Source organism: Juglans microcarpa x Juglans regia, chromosome 3S (assembly GCF_004785595.1).
Source record: "Juglans microcarpa x Juglans regia isolate MS1-56 chromosome 3S, Jm3101_v1.0, whole genome shotgun sequence".
Taxonomy (NCBI): Eukaryota; Viridiplantae; Streptophyta; class Magnoliopsida; order Fagales; family Juglandaceae; genus Juglans; species Juglans microcarpa x Juglans regia.
This window is the reverse complement of record NC_054599.1, coordinates 5060346-5079967: the sequence shown is the minus strand read 5'-3', so window position 1 is coordinate 5079967 and position 19622 is coordinate 5060346. Positions and strand designations below refer to the sequence as shown.

Sequence of the window (19622 nt, the reverse complement as noted above, 5' to 3'; positions counted from 1 at the left end):
ATTGAAATCGATTTTTAAAAATCCGGAACCCGGGATGCAAATAGGCTAATTGGGTTGGCGAGAAAAGCAGGGAAGAAAATCAATGAAAGATCATACTGAGCCCACCCCTGATGTTCAACTTCAATCAAAGAACATTGGCCAGGAAATCTTCAAGCCTAACATAGTATCATACAAAATGGACTAGTTACTAACATCAACACCTAATAGGTAAATCTTGCCCATAAAATACTCCTATGCATGCAGGAAGTGTGAAAATCAGTTGTTAAGGAAGCAGAGTTGCATGTCCAAGCTAACCCCATTTCTTTAATTCTGGATGAATAGCTAACCTCACCTGTACCCCTTAATAATAAGACTACCAAATGAAATTGATAGATATTTCATCAGCCATCACCCAGAAAAGACCTCATGGCAGCCTTCATGAAATTGGCAGTTCTTCTTGGAGTACTTGTCTCCCCAGCTTCTCCCATGGAAACCCCAACTCCTCCAGGTAACCAAAACCTAGACCTTGTTAGTGCCATTGATGAGATGCAAAGAGCCAACTACTTCACCTTTGTCACACTCATCAACATGGCTTCTCTGGGCAGAAAAATCCAAGAGAATGTTACTTTCTTGATGCCTAATGACAGGATGCTATCAAGGACTGTGATGCCACAAGGCACTGTCTTCGAGTTCTTGCTCCGCCATTCCATCCCATCTCCCTTGCTTTTCGACTACTTAGAGCATATCCCAACAGGCTCCATCATACCTAGTTCATTCCCAGGTTACATGCTCAGAATCATCAACAATGGCAGAAGAAACTTCTCCATCAACAATGTGAAGATCATTAGCCCCAATATTTGTATGGAGGGGTCTTCGATCCGGTGCCATGGCATTGATGGTGTTCTGCTGCCAACAAAGATGCAAGAGAACAACACAACTATTTCTCCATTACCTTCTTGCTCTAGCAGTTCACCTCCTGCTGCAGTGGGTAGACCTTCAGCTCCATCATTTCCATCACCAACAGTTCCACTTGGTGTGCTTAATCCTACTGCAGCAAGTGCCCCTAGACCTTCCCAACCAAATGCCAGTCCACAAAGATCAGGGCCTTCCCCATGGTTCTCTTATGGGGGATGTTGAAATTCCTAGTTACCTGTATGATGGTGTTGATAGTGGGGTCTATCTAGTTAGTGTAATATAGCTTGAAAACCTGTGCAAGTGTTATATGAGCCAGGGATGTTGGAATTTTTTGTAAATGGGCAAACTTGTTGTGTAATTTTCATGAAGTCCTAGTTTTCCCGGGCTTGAACTGTGAAGTCATTGCTGGAAAAAGGTCCATATATATATGTACTAGTCCTTACAAGTTACAAAGTATTGTTTTGCCATTTTGATCCCCCTCCTTTCAGATTCTTATTCCAGCACAGATTTTGTATTTGAGAATAAAAATAAAAATACTATTCATAATCATTTTAACTATTTTTGTTATCATCTCTTGGCGTGATATAAAATAATTGACAGTTAAATAAAAGATAATAAATAATTTCTCATTTATTTAATACAACAATAGAGAATGATAAAGGAATAATGATTAAAAGATTATGAATAGTTAAGTGCTAAAAAAAAGTTATAAAGTTAGTTCTTCATTTACAAATTCATTTATTTTTCTATTATACAAATGGATTGAAGTGTCATGATAAGTAGAAATTGAGTTATTTATGATTTGGAAAATGACAAAAGCTACAATAATTTTTTACAACTCCGTTTTAAATAGGAGATATTTTTGTACAACATACTTGTAAAAATTATTATTTTATAAAAATACCCTTTATTTTTTAAAAAATAATGATAAAAAATAGGTATAAGTTGTCTTTGTCGTAAAAATAGTTGTATCTAGCATTACTCCTACTTCAAAGGGTTATGCTATGTACATTGATCCGTGTTGCTTATTTCCGTGTGTGTGTATATATATAGATGGGTTTCATTGTTGAAGGATTTTGCTTGTCATCCTATGTCACATTTTTCTAATGCAACATATTTTGGTTGTTTGCCTATCTGAATAGAGTAATTTTATGCATAAATCACTATCTATTTTCACATCTCACACTTGTAGATTTTTCTTTCATAAAATATAAGAGTATTTTTTATAGGATGTGGGGTATGGGATAGTGAATAGTAAATTATGCATAAAAATTTTCATTTGAGTAACTCAATGGAGAAATTGGTTGATACTCTTTGAGTTTGAGTTATTCTACTTACAAGACAACTTATAACTTACGAGTATTATTTGCAAATATTTATTCTATCATTTTATTATTTTTCAATTTTTAATGTATCACGTGCTCATGTGATCTATTAATATTTTACTTGATTTTATCTGTTTATTAAAAAAATAGAATATTAGATTTTTTTTTTATTTGACTAATCCAGAATATTAGATTTACGTTTGGATGTTGAACTGAGTTGAGTTGAGTTGAATTGAATTGAGATGATAAAATATTGTTAGAATATTATTTTTTAATATTATTATTATTTTAGAATTTGAAAAAATTGAATTGTTTATTATATTTTGTATTGAAATTTAAAAAAAATTATAATGATGAATTGAAATAAATTTAATAACTAAACGAAATCTAAAGTGTGTATAAATTGAGAAATTTTATTTTATTTTCTAATTAGTAGGTGTTCATTGAAATGATATATAAAATGATTTAAACTATATTTATATTAAAAAATTAACATTATTGTTTGTTTATTTTTTAAATGATAAAGAAAACGATGTGGAATTTAATGGGTCAGCCTTCCGGCGTATCGGGGCCTTATGGTGGAGTGGGGGAGAAGACGACAAAATTCTAGAGAGCTAAACCGATACAGATCTAAAAGCACCCCTTCCTACTCCGAAATCCCTAGCGAAGTAATGGAAGAGTACCAGGAGGAGTTAAGGACACCGCCGGTGAGTCTGGTATCGCTGGTGGGATGTCCGGAGCTTCACGCCGCCATTTCAAAGCACCTCCATTCGGAGCAGCCACCAATCAACACCCTCGCTCTCCCTGACTTCTCCAACGTCTCTCTATTCTCTAGGACCCCCAAAGGCGACGATCCTTCCCCTGCTCATGTCGTTCCAGGCATCTTGAAGCGGGATTGGCTCCTCAAGCACCGCACTAGGGCTCCCTCCGTGCTCGCCGCTCTCTTCTCTTCCGATCAGCTCTCCGGCGACCCCGCCCAGTGGCTCCAGGTCTGCTCCCTCCTTGATCAAATCAAAGCCGTCCTTCGTTCCCGAAACATTAAATTTCTTCTTGTGGTGGTGGTGGTGCCGCATGGAGGTATGTACCGGCTTAATTGGAATTGGGCAGTGGATCCACTACACTTTCTCCTTGTAATTTAAATTGTATATTTGGTTGAGTTGTCTTGCAGACGATATTGGCGAAGATCGAATGCTTGCTCTACGCAAGCGTGCCGAACTGGATTCGAAATACATTGTCATCCTTAAGCCGGACGAGCCCTCCGAGCTCAAACAGTCACTCAGCAGGCTCGGATCCGCCCTGGCAGAATTGGCCAATACATATTACAGAGATGAAGGAAAACGGATTAAATTGCGTATTGAAAAGAAGACCTCTAGTTCTTCTAGTATTGAGTTGCACATTCGTTATTGCTTCAAAGTAAGAGCGCCTCTTTGGGCCTTGCTCTCAAATGCATGCAGCTTTTTGTATGCGTTTAGATAATGTATGTTGCTGTGAATTGCTAGGTTGCTGTGTATGCAGAGTTCCGAAGAGATTGGGCTGAAGCTTTGAGATTTTACGAAGATGCCTATCATACACTGCGAGAGGTACTTTAAAAATTCACATCCATGCTTCAGTCATTTTAATATTTTCAAAACATAAAATACTTTTTATGACCTTTCTATGAATATTTATGCTACAGATGGTTGGTACATCGAAAAGGTTGCCAGCTATTCAACGCTTAGTTGAGATAAAAACTGTGGCAGAGCAATTGCACTTCAAGATATCAACTCTGTTATTCCATGGTGGAAAGGTTGGGGAAGCAGTTACGTGGTTCCGCCAGCATAATGCTTCTTATAGAAGGCTGGTTGGAACCCCAGAAGCCGTCTTTCTTCATTGGGAGTGGATGAGTAGACAATTTTTGGTATTCGGGGAGTTGCTGGACAAAAGTTCAGCAGCCATTGCAAATATTTCATCTCTAGCTTTAGGTACAGCTGACAAACCTTTGTCCGAGTGGGAATCTCGTCCAGCGTATTACTATCAGGTGAGCGCAGCCTTTTTTACTTTTGCGTGTGCATTTCGGAGGCAAATGGAAAATACAGTTTATCTGTGTCTCTAGTTGTGTGCACGTGGAGGTAATGAGGGATCCTTTTTGCTATATGGGAAGCTCCTTGGGTGATAGAATAGTAGCTACATAGCTAAAGATTGCGTGTTTATTAAAAATTTGAATTTGGAAAGGCACAACTCCAGAGATTCTGTAGATCAAACCTATGTCACCTGAAAAAGGATTCGAGAGAGATTTGGACTATTAGGGTTTGTTGAAACTAATTACACCTTTCACTGACTTGAATCTCGACTTTTTATCTTGAAACAGTTAGCTGCTCACTACTTAAAGGAGAAGAGAGCTTCTTTGGAACTTGCGCTCTCAATGTCCGAAACTGGTAATGAGATGGATAATAATGCTGAGTCTGTGGTACCTTCAGCTTATGTTGGTCAGTTTGCTCGATTGCTGGAGCAAGGGGATGAATTTGCTATGCAGCCGTAAGTCTTCACAGATAATGCTGAGATTGATTACTTTCAACAGTAAATTTTCCTTTTACTAACGCTTGATGTTGTTTCATCCTGCTTTCAGTCTCACTGATGAAGAATATATCCGTTTTGCTGTTGTGGAAGGAAAAAGGTTTCAAGATTCATATGAAATAATTGCCTTGTTGAAAAAATCTTATGAATCATATAGTAATCTCAAAGTCCAGAGGATGGGCTCTTTCTGTGGATTCCAAATTGGCAAGGAATATTATACGGCTGGTGAATTTAATAATGCGAAACAGCTTTTTGATGATATTGCAAGTCTGTACAGACGAGAGGGGTGGGTCACTCTTCTTTGGGAAGTCTTGGGTTACCTGCGGGAATGTGCAAGGAAATATGGTACTGTGAAAGATTTTATAGAGTACTCACTTGAAATGGCTGCGCTTCCAGTATCATCTGGTACTGATACCCAGTCTTTCTATAGAGAGAATGGTCCAGCTGGCCCTGCAAGTTTGGCACGGAGAGAAGAAATACACAAGGATGTTTTCGGGCTTGTCATTGGGGAATCAGGGCTATCATCAGTTGAGAGCAATGATGATCTCAAAATTACTGTACATAATCCACTTCACCTTGAGATTGATCTTGTCAGTCCACTAAGATTGGTGCTTCTTGCTTCGGTTGCATTTCATGAACAAAAAACCAAGCCCAGTGTACCCACTTTGATTACACTCTCACTATTATCACAATTACCCCTGACTGTTGAAATTGATCAATTAGAAGTGCAATTCAATCAATCTAATTGCAACTTTATCATCATGAATGCCCAAAGACCTCCTCTAGCTGATACAGCTGATGATAAACAAGGCTGCCGAGTAGAGACTTCTTCTTCTCTGACACTTTCTACAAACAAATGGCTACGTTTGACATATCACGTCAAATCTGGTAAGTCAGTTATCTGATCTTATTTCTGTTATGTTTAGGTTGTGTGCTAGGTTCAATCTATTATAGGGGAAAAAGTGGGTGAGGTGGGGGGCACTGAACATGTTCCTGATACCCACAAGAAATAATTTACACAAGAGAAGCTGGGGGGGGGGGGGGGGGGGGGGGGGGGGGGGGGGGGGGGGGGGGGGGGGGGTGTCCCCTCTGGTTCTTCAAAAAATGTACGAATTGATTCACCCCATTCTATTGCCAAAATTGACTTAATGATCCAGTTTAAAGAATTGCTCCATGCTGACCTTTTTGGTTCCACTATTTTTGCACTTAGAAAGATGCCTTAGCTATAGCAGAATTATTACGATCCAATTTAAGGAATTGCTCCATGCTTACCTTTTTTATTCGACTATTTTTTATCCTAGAAAGACACCCTACCTATAGCAGAATCAGGTATATTATTGTTGTATAAAAAAATGTTCTGTCTGTTGTTTCGTAATTGTTCAGAATATTTTATGACTGATTCAGATCAAAGTGGAAAACTTGAATGCACATCTGTTATAGCAAAAATGGGACCACACTTCACGATCTGTTGCAGAGCTGAAAGTCCAGCTTCAATGGAGGATTTACCACTTTTCAAGTTTGAAGACCGTGTAGAGACTTATCCAACCAAGGATCCTGCTCTAGCCTTCACTGGTCAGAAGGCTACCCAGATTGAAGAACCGGACCCGCAAGTAGATCTTAATATAGGTGCTTCTGGTCCTGCACTTGTTGGAGAGAGGTTCATAGTACCTGTTACTGTGAGCTCTGTGGGCCATGCAGTCTACTCTGGCGAGTTGAAGATCAATCTGGTGGATGTAAGAGGTGGCAGCTTGTTTAGTCCTAGGGAAACAGAAGCATACTCTTTGGATAGTCATCACGTTGAGCTTGTTGGCATCTCTGTTCCAGAAGGAAAGGATGAAACTCAAATGGATACGGATGAAATCAATAAAATTCAGAAGTCTTTTGGATTGTTTTCTGTTCCATTTCTGAAATGCGGAGAATCATGGTCCTGCAAACTCGAAATCAAGTGGCATCGGCCCAAACCTGTAATGCTTTACGTATCGTTGGGCTATTCTCCGCATGGCTTTGAATCAACTGCACAAAAGGTTAATGTCCACAAGAGCTTGCAAATTGAAGGAAAGACTGCTATTGTAATTAGCCATCGGTTTATGCTGCCATTTCGTCAGGACCCATTGTTGCTGTCTAGGATCAAGGCAGTCGCTGATTCTGATCTGCCAGCATCACTTCCTCGTAATGAAACATGTATTCTCCTTGTTAGTGCTAAGAACTCTGCAGAGGTTCCGTTGCAATTACTAGGCATGTCTCTTCAAGAAGATAATGAAGACACTGGAAGGCCATGTTCTGTGCAACACGAGGGTGAAGACCTTCTGGAACCTGCCCTTCTTGTGCCAGGAGAAGAGTTCAAAAAGGTTTTTACAGTCATTTCTGAGGATGATTCTTCAAAGCTAACGTTAGGGACTGCGTGTGTAACATGGATGAGGGATTCTGGTTCAAAAGCAGCTTCGGTTTTGACTAAACAAACCCTTCCTGATGTAAATGTGGAGTCACCTCCTCTGGTTGTGAGTTTGGACTGTCCCCCATATGCCATCCTTGGTGATCCCTTCACATACCTTGTCAAAATTCGGAACCAAACAATACTGCTTCAAGAGGTAAAATTCTCATTGGCAGATGCACAGAGTTTTGTGTTATCTGGGTCTCATAATGACACGGCTTTTGTTCTTCCAAAATCTGAGCATATTCTCAGTTACAAGCTTGTACCACTTGCCTCAGGCGTCCAACAGATGCCCAGATTTACCGTGACAGCAGTAAGATACTCAGTTGGGTTTCAACCCTCAATTGCTGCATCTACTATATTCGTATTTCCCTCGAAGCCTCACTTAAAGGGGGCTGATGTGGGGGACAGTAGGATAGGATCCCTTGTGGCTGAATGAATCCCGACCATCTTATATATATATATATATATTTGAAAAACCAGTTGTAACCAAGCTGAAAGGATGCAATCACAGGATTGTTGATGGCAAACTTGGTAGACCTTGTCTCTGACTGATTGTTGGATGATTAGAATCCACTTGTTCAGAAGCTAGAGGGGAGAACAATTCATGAATGCACAAAACTGGGAGACCTCAAGGCAATATCTACTGACATGTTGCGGGGATATCATAGTTGTTACAATTAGTCAAGCAATGTTTGTGTTTGTGATTCTGGGAAGATCTCGGTATTATTAGTAAGAAGGTGTTTATCCAGAAACAACATCTAACTGATAGAAGAAAATTTGTTGTTAAATGGTTGGTTAAATGTTGCATGCATGCATACATGAAACTCTGGGTTTGTGAAATATATATATATATAAAAAAAGAGTCTTGGTCTTTAATTCTTTGTCATGAACAGTGGAGCCCATACGCCAAGCTTGGATCAAGATCTTCAATAATTTCTGCTGTCCGCTGCTATCTTGAATCTAATTTTGGCGGCTTCTATCTTTGTTATATGGAAGTGTAACTCTAGCCCTATGAGGCCTAAAGATATAATATTCTAGGCTATTTCTTTTTCAGTCAGAGGCAATATGTAACGTTGGAATGAATTTTAATAAAAGTAGGTTTGTTAATTTTATCTTTTATCTTTTATTTTAAAGAGTTGTTATTTTGTGTGTATAATAGACATCTGAAATCAAATTATAATTGAAATTTTATTTGTTTCTAGACTCAAAAGTCTTAATTATATTAAAATATGAATAATTCTTCTCATCAGTTACTATTTATTATTTTACACTTTATGAAAAAAAGAAAAAAAAAATACCGTGGGGGTGTGGAGAAGGATTATTCCTAGACGGACATCTCTTATAATAGAGGAAGCAAATGGCTCAAATTTTTAGTAGCTATGTTAACTCTTATCTCATTTTTTTCCCATGTTTACGTGTCATCGGCTAATAATTTGTAAATTATTTTTTTAAAAATATAATACCTGATCAAATGGTTGTAAATTTTGACAACTTGTTTTTTTCATCTTCTTTTTTCAAATTTCTGAATATTATTAGAATCAAAATTCAAATGAGAAGTCATTTTTATTTGAGGAAACTCAAAATAAAAATTAAAAAAATGACTTTTATTAATGATTGTAAATTTATTTAATAAAGATGCCAAACTAACAAAGAAAATAAAAATATATATATATATAATTACAATAATAACGGTCAATAATAGCAGTGGAGTCCAAGCCCAAGCCCCAAAAAAAAAAAAAAAAAAAAAAAAAAACCCTAAATCCCACCACACCAGCAACCTAATACCGCCACAAAACCCTTAAAAAAAAAAAAAAAAAAAAAAAAAAAAAAAGGAGAAACCCTTCCAAAACCCCATGGCTGAACCTCTCAAACACCATTTCTCTCTCTGCAACCTTCTACGATAACATGACATAAGTTACATAAGGGAGTCTCTGAGTTTGAGTTTCCACATTCTTGCTCTGCAAGCCAATCCTTCCCTATTAAACCTCTCTAAAGACTCTCCCTTCTCCCACACAAAATCTCAACTCAGAGGGTTTTTTCCTGGAGGGGAAAAAAGGAGAAGCAAAAATGGCTAAATCGTTTGCGCTGGGGCTCATATCAGCCCTGGCAGCCTCGTCTTCGACCTCCTTATCATCCCAATCCAACTTGGCTTATGCTGATGGGTCTTTCAAACTCTCTCCATTTTCTTCTTCTTCTTCATCTACTCCTCCTCCTGGGCAATCTCATCCGTCCAGCCCGCCAGAATCTGAGGCTAACACCGAGTCTTCTTCTCCGCCGAGGATTCGGAATGATAATCCTAGGACCACATCAGCGGGGTTCGACCCGGAGGCGCTGGAGCGGGGGGCCAAGGCGTTGAAGGAGATCACCGATTCCTCTCATGCCAAGAAGGTTGTTTGCGCTGTTATATAAATGGATTTTTATTTATTTATATTTTTCTTTTCATTTCATTGTCATCTTTGGTTCTTCATTTTCCGATATATCGTTGATGGGTTTCGAAGTTTTTAGTTTTAGTTTTATCTTTTTAGTTTCCCCAAATGGGCTTTGTTCTGAATTAATGGGTCGCAATGGTATTTACGGTTGTTTATCTTGAGGAATTGTGAAAAATAATGTTGAGGTGTGTAAATGGATTTTTAATGGGGACTGCTTTATAATTAATGATTTGTGGAGGGAATGACTGGTTTCTTTTTGTTAGTATAGGTGTTTGAATTTATCAAGAAGAAAGAAGAGACAAGGCAAACGGAGATGGAATCAAAGGTTGCAGAGTTCAAGGCACTGCAAGCTCAAGCTGAAACTGTAAGATTCTTTTTTCTTACAAGAGATAACCATAGGTGTATCTCTTGTCTCCTTGCGTACTTGAGTTGTGCCTTTTAATGCTTCCTAGTAAAGATTTATTGCTTACAAAAAAATCTAATTGTATTGTTATTATCATCAAGGGAAGACATATACTAAACCCCTAGGGATTGGCTCAAGTGGTAAAGGCCTTGGTCTTGGTAGAATGTTCCCTCCAAGTCTAAGGTTCAAATCCTCTTGGGTGCAAACAATTTCTAGGGGCTATTGGATTGGGGGAGCTTCTCCTTAAATTACCCGAGATGCACTTGCGGAAAACTTCTTGTCGAGGACCTGTGCACTCCCGAGATCAGTCAAGACTTTGTTCTTGGACATCCAGTGCCAATAAAAAAAAAAAAAGGAAGACAAACTAGATCCTGCTTTTAGTGTCAACGAGTCTGGATGTAGACTTTGATCCATGATTCCAAGGGTACTATCTGGATTTAGGGAAGGTTTGGATAGTGAGATGAGATGAGATGATATGAGATAAAAATTGAAAGTTGAATAAAATATTGTTAGAATATTATTTTTCGAAATTATTTTTGTTTTGAAATTTTAAAAAGTTGAATTGGTTATTGTATTTTATTTGGAAGTTTGAGAAAATTGTAATAATTAGATGAGATCAGTTGGAAGGCTTTTGTATCCAAACAAGGCCTTAGAATTTCTTGCTTTACCCATAAAAAAAAAAAAAAAAAAAAAAAAAACCTATTTGGATTTATAAAAAAGCTTACAATAATGTTCATTTGGGATTCTATGCAATTGGTAACTAATCATGGAAAGCACCATCCACACTTGTGCTATAACCTCCAAAAAGACTAGTCAATTTGAAGTTTCCCTAGAATCACTTATAAAGCCCAATTTCACCTAGTAAGTAGCCAATATGAGACTTAGCACCTGTGACTATCTTTATAACTTACCCACTTCACGTGGATCATTCATAATTTATCAAGGAGAGGTGGATTTGAAGAGATGGCATGGGTGGATTGTGCATTTCATGTCTTCAGTGCGGTTTCAGTTTTGATTAATGGATCACCCTTTGACTTCTTTAGTAGCTCGTTTGAGACAAGGGGAATCACTATCTTCCTTATTGTTAATTGTTTTTGTGGAGGCGCTGAATAAAACACTATTTGTTGCTGTGTGCTTGGGTACACAACTCCTATCAGGATTTTCTGCGAGTTAGAGGAGTTCTGTTGAGTTGCTTCTGTTGCACCTATTCGCCAATATGTTGATCTTTGATGAGCCCATTTAGACTCATTTCTGTCATTTACACTATTTTTTCTTATGTTTCCAAACTGTTTCAGGTTTGAGGATTAATTTGGCTAAATCTGAATTAGTTTTTGTTAGTCCGTGATGGATATTGTTAGATTGGCTAGAGTTCTTGGATATGGGTGACAACTTTGCCTATAAGTGCTCATAATTCCTCTGGGGGTGTTATTCAAGGCCAAAGGATGGAAGTAACTCCATTTTTCAAAGGAGGCACAATAAGTTTGATTAAAAAGACCCGTGTATTTGGGCTTTTGCCTATTCTTACGATCAATAAAATCTTATTTACCGGTAAAAAAAAAAAAGTTTGATTAAACAAACACCATCCAATTTTCCCACCTACCATATCTCTTTTCTCTAAATCAATTGGTGTGGCCAATCATATGAAAAGGCTTTGGAGGGAATACTTGAGGGTGGAAATGGGGATAAGTCCAAGTTTCATATAGTCAATGGGCCCAAGATATGTGTTTATTTTGGGGTGTTGGGGGTTAGAAATTTACTGGTATTAATCATGCTTTGTTGTGCTAATGGCTGTGGCACTTGGCTACAAAAGCAAGGCATTATGGCAATCAATGACAGAAGTCAAGTACGGTTGTACGTGGAGAGAGTGGTGCTCTAATGAATTCAATGGGCCTTAATGGGTTGGCATGTGGAAAAAAATAAGGGTAGGTTAGGGGATTTTCTAGAGCTTTATCATATTCAATGTGGGAGATGATCAAAGAGAAGATTTTGGCATGATGTTTGATGCATTGATCAGGCATTGAAAGCTGTTTTCTGGAGTTCTTAAGACCTCCCCATGATGACGAGGCAATGGGTGGCAGTATGCACTCAGTGTGCTTCGGTTGCACTCCGTTGCGATTTTTAATAAAATTGTCTTCTAAAAAACTTAATTGTTTTTAGGGAGCATTGAAAGACCAGCATGAGACTGTGGTTCCATTCTCCTCACAAACCAATAGTTTCAATGAGAATCATATGAGTTGGATTGCTGTTAGCTCATGAGAAATTTAAAGAAGGGGCCCTGTGTATACTTCCTGTGTACTTGGGCTTTGCCTATTTCTATGAATAAAACTTCTTGATTACCTATAAAATAAAAAAATAAAAAAAATAAAGAAGAGGCTGGGGTGGGTGCTGAACTTCCATTTGATAGGCCCCTTTCTTTTAGAGCTGCATCAGCTGGCAGCTTGTTCTGTAATCTTTGCATATTTTTGCCAAATAATGATTTTGGGATTTAACCTTCATTCAGAGCTAGTGATATGCGTGTATATACAACTGCTTAGTGAAATGTCAGCTTTAGCCACGCAAATAAGATGGCTGTCTAGCTCTCTCTTGAGTGTTATTTGGTCCATGTACCCATATTTATGCTCAAGAATTTCTAGTAGTTATGAGAGTATGATACCAAGCCCTTTTTTCGCTGGTATACTCTTTGGTTTGTGAATTCTATGTTGTGTTGCTTGGCAGGAGAGACAAAGGGTAATATATGATGAACAGAAGAAGCTAGCTCAGCATCAAGCACAAACAAAATCCCAAATGGCTCGCTATGAGGATGAATTGGCAAGGAAGAGGATGCAGGCAAGTACTTTATTCTGGGTTCTTACAAAATTATTTGTGATGGATAATTAAATCTGCTTTATTTTTCATGGCAGGCAGAAAATGAGCACCAGAGAGCGAGGAATCAAGAGCTTGTAAAGCTACAAGAAGAATCATCAATTAGGCAGGAGCAAGCTCGACGGGCAACAGAAGAGCAGATTCAAGCACAACGTCGGCAAACAGAGAGGGAGAAGGCTGAGATAGAACGTGAAACCATCAGAGTGAGAGCTATGGCAGAAGCAGAAGGGAGAGCCCACGAAGCAAAGTTAGCTGAAGAGGTTAACAGACGAATTCTTGTTGATCGTGCAAATGCAGAGAGAGAGAAATGGGTAGCTGCAATAAATACTACTTTTGAACATATTGGAGGTATGAACTCAATTATATTGTTTAATTTGACCCAAGAAAGGCTTGCTATCACTATTAGGTATTCCACTCTTTTGCCCACTATAGATAATTATTCATCATAGAAAAACATGCATTTTTTACTTTATCTCAAGTAATATTGTATATTTTTTTTTGCTAGTACTTGCAGGACTTGGATCCTCTTACTCCTTTTTGGTTTTCCAAGTAGTCTTCTTTGATTTTTGAAAACAGCATAACCAAAAAAAAAAAAAAATATAGCCACATACAAACACATTTTCATATATCATTTTACATTGAATTGTATCTTAATTAAATGTTCAGTTTTTTTCATCATTTGCTGGCATGGATATCACAAAACTCACAATATCTTGTATAAATGTAGTGGACTAGGTTGATTAATTTGTTCAGATTCTCCTCATATCTTGGATTCAGTTTACTGAGGGAGACAAGGCAGGCGATTGAGATAGCTAATCTTCTTTTGTCACATCGTTTATTCCTAATATGTATGGTATACCAAGAGTTCAGTTGACCTAGGACATGGCATAATTGTAGTGTTTTTTTTTTTTTTTTTTTTTGAGAAGCTGTGGCTTAGTGTGGAGTCATCTATCTTCTGCAGGTGGTTTGAGAGCCATTCTAACCGATCAAAATAAGTTGGTTGTATTTGTTGGGGGAGTGACAGCTCTAGCTGCAGGGGTTTACACCACAAGGTATTTGTTTAAATCATACTAGAGGATAGGAATATGCTGTCCTTTTTATATTTGTATGTGCATGTTTGCCTTCAAAAGCTTAAAATATCTATCAGTGAGCTGCATAGTCTTGACTTTTCTTGTTTTAGTTATAACATTGGTATTTGTTCTTGGCTGTTCCTCTATCTTTCTTTTTCTTTTTTCTTTTTTCTTTTTTACCAAAAACCAAAAAAGAAAACTTATAAAAAAATCTTTCTTTTTCTTTTTTTCCCTGCTCTACTACTCACCTTATAGCTAGAACTTTCCAAGGAGTTAATGCTTGCTCTAGATCTTAATTTTCCCAAGTGGAAAGAAAATGCCTTTTAGCCTGTCATTTTTCTCTATATTTTTGCTTTTAGTTCGGGTTGGTTTGAAGGTGTTGTAAAAGTTATTTGTATCAAGAAGGCTATAGCAAGATGTATTACTTCATTTGCTGAAATTTATTATTATTCTCCATGTACACCGATTCTTTGGACATAGTGACCATTGTCACTTGGGTAGTTATTTTGCCCCAGTAAAGCTCTTTAATTTTGACGTCTTATTGGTAAGAACTTTTTTGATTGGATGTATTGGTTGTATTATTTTGTTTGTTTATCTTCTTTCTGCATAGTTATAACTTATGTAGTGTGATACCCCATATGATATGAATAAGATTAGGTGGTGTATGAGATCCCACATTGCTTGGGAAGGAGAAGTTCTTGCTCTTTATAAGGTTCCAATGGGGCTCCAATTGTATCATTAACTAGTCCTTTTAGAGTATAGGCCATGTGGTTTGGGCCTTTTATTTGGGCGTTACAAATAGTATTAGAGACTATCCCAACCAGAAATGTGGGACTTGAGCCATGTCACCTACAATGGACAGGCCCGACGAGGACGTCGGGAATTTAAGAGGGGTAGATTATGATACCCCATATGATATGAATAAGGGTAGGTGGTGTATGAAATCCCACATTGCTTGGGAATGAGAAATTCTTGTTCTTTATAAGGTTCCAATGAGGCTCTAATTGTATCATTAACTAGTTTTTTTAGAGTATAGGCCATGTGGTTTGGGCCTTCCATTGGGGGTGTTACATGTAGGTTGCTTTTCTTCATTGCAGGGAAGGTGCAAAGGTGATATGGAGCTATGTTGATAGAATATTAGGACAACCATCACTGATTAGAGAGTCATCCAGAGGGAAATATCCGTGGTCGGGCTTGTTTTCTCGTGCCATGAGCACAGTTTCTCGTGGTGGTGAGAAGGGATCTTCATTGACGAATGGGAATGGGTTTGGTGATGTAATTTTACATTCTTCTCTTCAAAAAAGGATTGAACAGCTGGCTGGTGCAACTGCCAATACGAAATCCCATCAGGCACCATTCCGGAACATGCTCTTCTATGGTCCTCCAGGAACGGGAAAAACAATGGCTGCTAGAGAGCTGGCTCGTAAATCTGTATGAGATCTTGCTTACCACTGTAGTAATTCATGTTCTTGTTCATTTAATTTAGTCTACACAATTAGATAAAAATGTTTTTTCTGTGTAAAAACGTTGATACATACACATAGGCATGTAAAAATGCTTTCTTCTTCTATGTGGTAGCATTTATATGGTAAGATGGTTGAGTGATAAACAAAGTGATTGTACATCTTGGTTGCTTTCGTAAGTTGATAGCAGGTTCCAATATTTACATTCATTTTTTACATTTGGGATTGTTATATTTTACCCCCTTTCCACCTGAACTATCATTCCTTTACAATGTGACCTCTAAAGACTAAAGTGGCCACTTAAGATCAAATGTGAAGATTGTGCAGTGTTGAATATTTTGTCCTTCCTAATGGCTAGATGCCGATAGTGTTATGCAACTTCTGTTTTGAATTGGGGTGCCATGTGACAAGTATAGTTGTTTGAGGGTTAGATTACAAAAAGGAATGCTAGTTTGGAGAGTTAAAAGTGCGATTTCCCTATACATTTTGAATTTTAGATAAATTTGATGTTAATAGAGCTCTTAGGTGCATGAATAGGCGATGCTTTTGTATGTGCTGTATACTCAGGCCTTTATCTTTTGCCGAATAAAAAAAAATAGAGCTCCTAGGCATTTTAGGAATGAAAATGATATCTTATATGTGGACACTGAGAAAGCAAATAGGACTTTTATTTTCTCTGTTACTAGCAGTTGAATAACATGTCTTGCCAAGATTTTGGATGCTACTGAAATTGTTAGTGAATGTATATGGACAGTGGTACCATACTTAAGGGTTTTTACGTGTGCTTTCATTATATAGTCATATTTGCATGAAAATATGCCTTTGGTTCCTCCTGACCACCATTGTCATCGTCATCATCTTTATTTGCATCTCACTAATTCTAATGCATATAGGGATTGGATTATGCATTGATGACTGGAGGAGATGTTGCTCCATTGGGACCTCAGGCTGTCACCAAGATACACCAGTTGTTTGATTGGGCCAAGAAGTCACGGAAAGGTTTATTGCTTTTCATTGATGAAGCTGATGCATTTCTGTGCGAGTAAGTTGCCGATAGAGGTTCTCCTAATTAGGAAGAATCTAATAATTTATACCTACCACATACTCCAGTCCATACCACCCCATCTGAACCATGGCATTGGCTATGCTTGCCAGTATTGATGTTCAGCCACTTCAGTATGAATTACAATTTGTCAATCCTAATACTCTTTGGCATCAACAAGATGAATCAGGCTCATTGCTTTTTTCATCATCTGAATAATTCAATGAACATGAACGTGAAACTATCCTCAACATATCTTAGACTTGTGAACAAAATGTGGTATTAGTGGTTTTCAATACTAATGGTAGTTTGGGCTGCAGCTATTGATTATTAATTGGCTAAGTACATTCTAGTGTGTCCTTACCGTTTGTATGTCTTTGCACGAGATAGTATGTTATGACTTCTCATTTTTGTTCTTGGCATTTGAAGTTCTGATTTATTTCACTACCATTGGATCTTTGGAAATAAAAACAGTCACAACAATGATGATGAGATATTGAGCTAAGCCCAGATTTGTGAAATTTCCTTGTTCATGGAGAAAACTAACTTCATCAAGAGCCTTACAAATTCATTATCAAATGGAAGAGGGTGAATGATTTATAGCTATGGTCGTTGGGCATAATGGCTCACCGTCTGACTATACCTATTATTGGTTCCTCTTTTACCTTCCCCATGGTCTTATAAGAGTGCTCTTTTCATTTTTATATCCATAACAGTTGAGTAATGGCTAATGTATATTGTGTTACTCAAATATAGAGGAGAATCTTCCCACTCTGTGTACTTGGACTTTGCCTATTCTTATGAATAAAACTTCTTGATTACGGATAAAAAAGAAAAAAAAAATATATGAGAATCTTCCATCCATCTATTGATAGGAAACCCTGGCTGAGGACTTTTATGTGTTGACTAAATTTTTGCAGGCGGAACAAAACCTACATGAGTGAAGCTCAAAGAAGTGCACTCAATGCCCTTCTTTTCCGCACGGGTGACCAGTCGAAGGACATAGTACTTGCTCTCGCTACAAATCGCCCTGGTGATCTTGATTCAGCTGTGGCAGACCGTATTGATGAAGCTTTGGAATTTCCATTGCCTGGGGAACAGGAACGCTTCAAGCTTCTAAAACTGTACCTGGACAAGTATATAGCTCATGCTGGACCGAAGAAATCTAGTTGGATCCAAAATTTGTTCAAAAGGGAACAGCAGAATATAGAGATTAAGGGTTTGACTGATGATATATTAAGGGAAGCGGCAGCTAAAACCGAGGATTCTCTGGAAGAGAAATAGCTAAATTGATGGCAAGTGTTCAAGCAGCTGTTTATGGGAGTGAGAACTGTGTGCTTGATCCAAGCCTGTTCCGAGAGGTGGTAGATTATAAAGTCGCAGAGCATCAACAGAGAAGCAAACTGGCAGCTGATAAAGGTAGTGCATGATGCTTTGTGTAACTGGGGCAATTCATGTATTAACGTGGTCATTATTGGCAGGTTTTTTTTCCGCTTAGCTGTTAGGAACGGCCCATTTTTTTTAGTTCTGGCATCATGATCTTTATCATTATTTGGCCCCTGTTCATTTGGGGATTTTGGTCTTATGAGGCATATCTTAAGGTTATTCGAGATTATTATTGCTCATGATAATTATGGATTATATCCATAGGCATATCTGTTAAAATAGTTTCTTGCTATCCTTATAGTTGGGTTTTGTGCCAATTGGCCGCTTGGATTTTGTTAATAAAAGTCAAATGCTGGTGATGGTGATAACTGAATTTACTCGTAGTTTATGTACTTGTTACAATTGTCTTCTGGCTGCCATTGTAGTTAGTTCTGTGTCCTTGTAGGGTCCAGGGTTGGCCCTTCAACAGTTTTGAGACTTTGACGGCTCTACAGAATATACAGAGAATTGGGGACACTTCTATCCTTTATTTGATTGTAGTTTTGGTTAATCATCATCATGGCCAAAACCTTCCATGCTAGCTCAAAATGTTCATGTTTGATGTGGAAGCAGTGCAGTGCAGTGCAGTGCTATGTTGGAGAAATGCTGATCTATCTAGTTTACTAAGCATATTTTCTTTTCCAGGAGTTCTATGGTACACAAAACGGAACTCATTTTTTTTGTTGCATGTTCTATGGGATCAACATAAGAGCACTGGCATGTTGTAATATAGATCAATTTCAAATGAAACCAATTCTTCTTTGTTAAGGTTTTCATTTTCCAAGGTATGGCTAATAATTAAAGCAAACAAAAATGCTAATACAACCGCCCGGGGTAACCTTTGGGAAATCGTTGCTCACGTGGAGATGAAATGTCCCGTTTCATTTGATGACTCAAACGCCCCTCTCCTTCCCTTCGTCTTCTTCACTCCAGTCAAGTAGATCCCTTCGTCTTCTCCACCCCTTGCTGTCTCCATGAAGCCACTATTGAAGACCACTTCATCATCTCCACTCAGAGAAACTCCTTTCTCTTCTCCACTCAGATCTGGTCTCCACGAAGCCATCATCGAAGCTCCCTTCGTCTTCTCCACAGACCCACGAAGCTAACCCCTTCGTCTTCTCCATAGACCCACGAAGCTCCCTTCTTCATCTTATCTCCAACTATATACGACCAGCTCTTGTAACCATGATGAAACTGACTCAACTGATATATTATTAAAAAAACAAAAACAAAAATGAAAATAAAACACAACGAAAACGGAGGAAAAATTGTTGAAGAGGGAAGCTGGAAGTTGTGTTGTCTAGAAGAAGGGGAGAAAAGATATGCTCTGCTCGATCTCTGAACTGGAAGAAGAAATTTCGCCGCCTGAGTCTAGGAACCGTAGATCGTGTCGTCTGGGTTTGGGAAGAAAAACTCATTTCGATCTTGGGTTTGGGAAGAAAAAAAGCTCGGCTCTGTTCAATCTCGGGTTTGGAAAAAGAGATTTCTTTAATCTGTTTTGCTCAAATTCATACTTATTTTCTCATTTTGTTGGTTTTCTTTATGGTTTTGTTTTGCTCTTTATTTGTTGTGTGAAGATTTCATTAAGATGGGTGCGAATAGTAGACTAGAGTGAAATCGCTGGAGGGAAAATTGTTGAAGACGAAGGATCATTGGCGGAGTAAAATTCTTGAAGATGAAGGGGAGAGGCAGAGAAGACGAAGAGACGAAGTCTAGAGGAGT

The 19622-nt window shown here is 38.1% G+C and overlaps 2 protein-coding genes and 1 pseudogene across 3 annotated transcripts; all 3 read left to right on the top strand.

The window, feature by feature from the left end:
* Positions 1-302: 302 nt before the first annotated feature.
* LOC121257113 (FAS1 domain-containing protein SELMODRAFT_448915-like) lies at positions 303-1437 on the top strand. Its single transcript, XM_041158006.1, has one exon. The coding sequence runs from the start codon at positions 406-408 to the stop codon at positions 1114-1116; it is 711 nt and encodes a 236-aa protein (XP_041013940.1). The 5' UTR covers positions 303-405; the 3' UTR covers positions 1117-1437.
* A 1336-nt stretch (positions 1438-2773) lies between these two features.
* On the top strand, positions 2774-8052 carry LOC121257562 (trafficking protein particle complex subunit 11). Of its 2 annotated transcripts, none has more exons than XM_041158607.1 (7): positions 2774-3296; positions 3388-3632; positions 3719-3799; positions 3895-4236; positions 4567-4733; positions 4825-5660; positions 6156-8052. In XM_041158607.1, the coding sequence occupies exons 1-7, from the start codon at positions 2795-2797 to the stop codon at positions 7640-7642; spliced, it is 3660 nt and encodes a 1219-aa protein (XP_041014541.1). In that variant the 5' UTR covers positions 2774-2794; the 3' UTR covers positions 7643-8052. The 2 variants fall into 2 exon arrangements, with proteins under 2 accessions (XP_041014541.1, XP_041014542.1); XM_041158608.1 differs by having other exon boundaries at positions 2775-3296; positions 6177-8052.
* Positions 8053-9024: 972 nt separating this feature from the next.
* On the top strand, positions 9025-18155 carry LOC121258134 (annotated as a pseudogene).
* The last annotated feature ends 1467 nt before the right edge of the window (positions 18156-19622 follow it).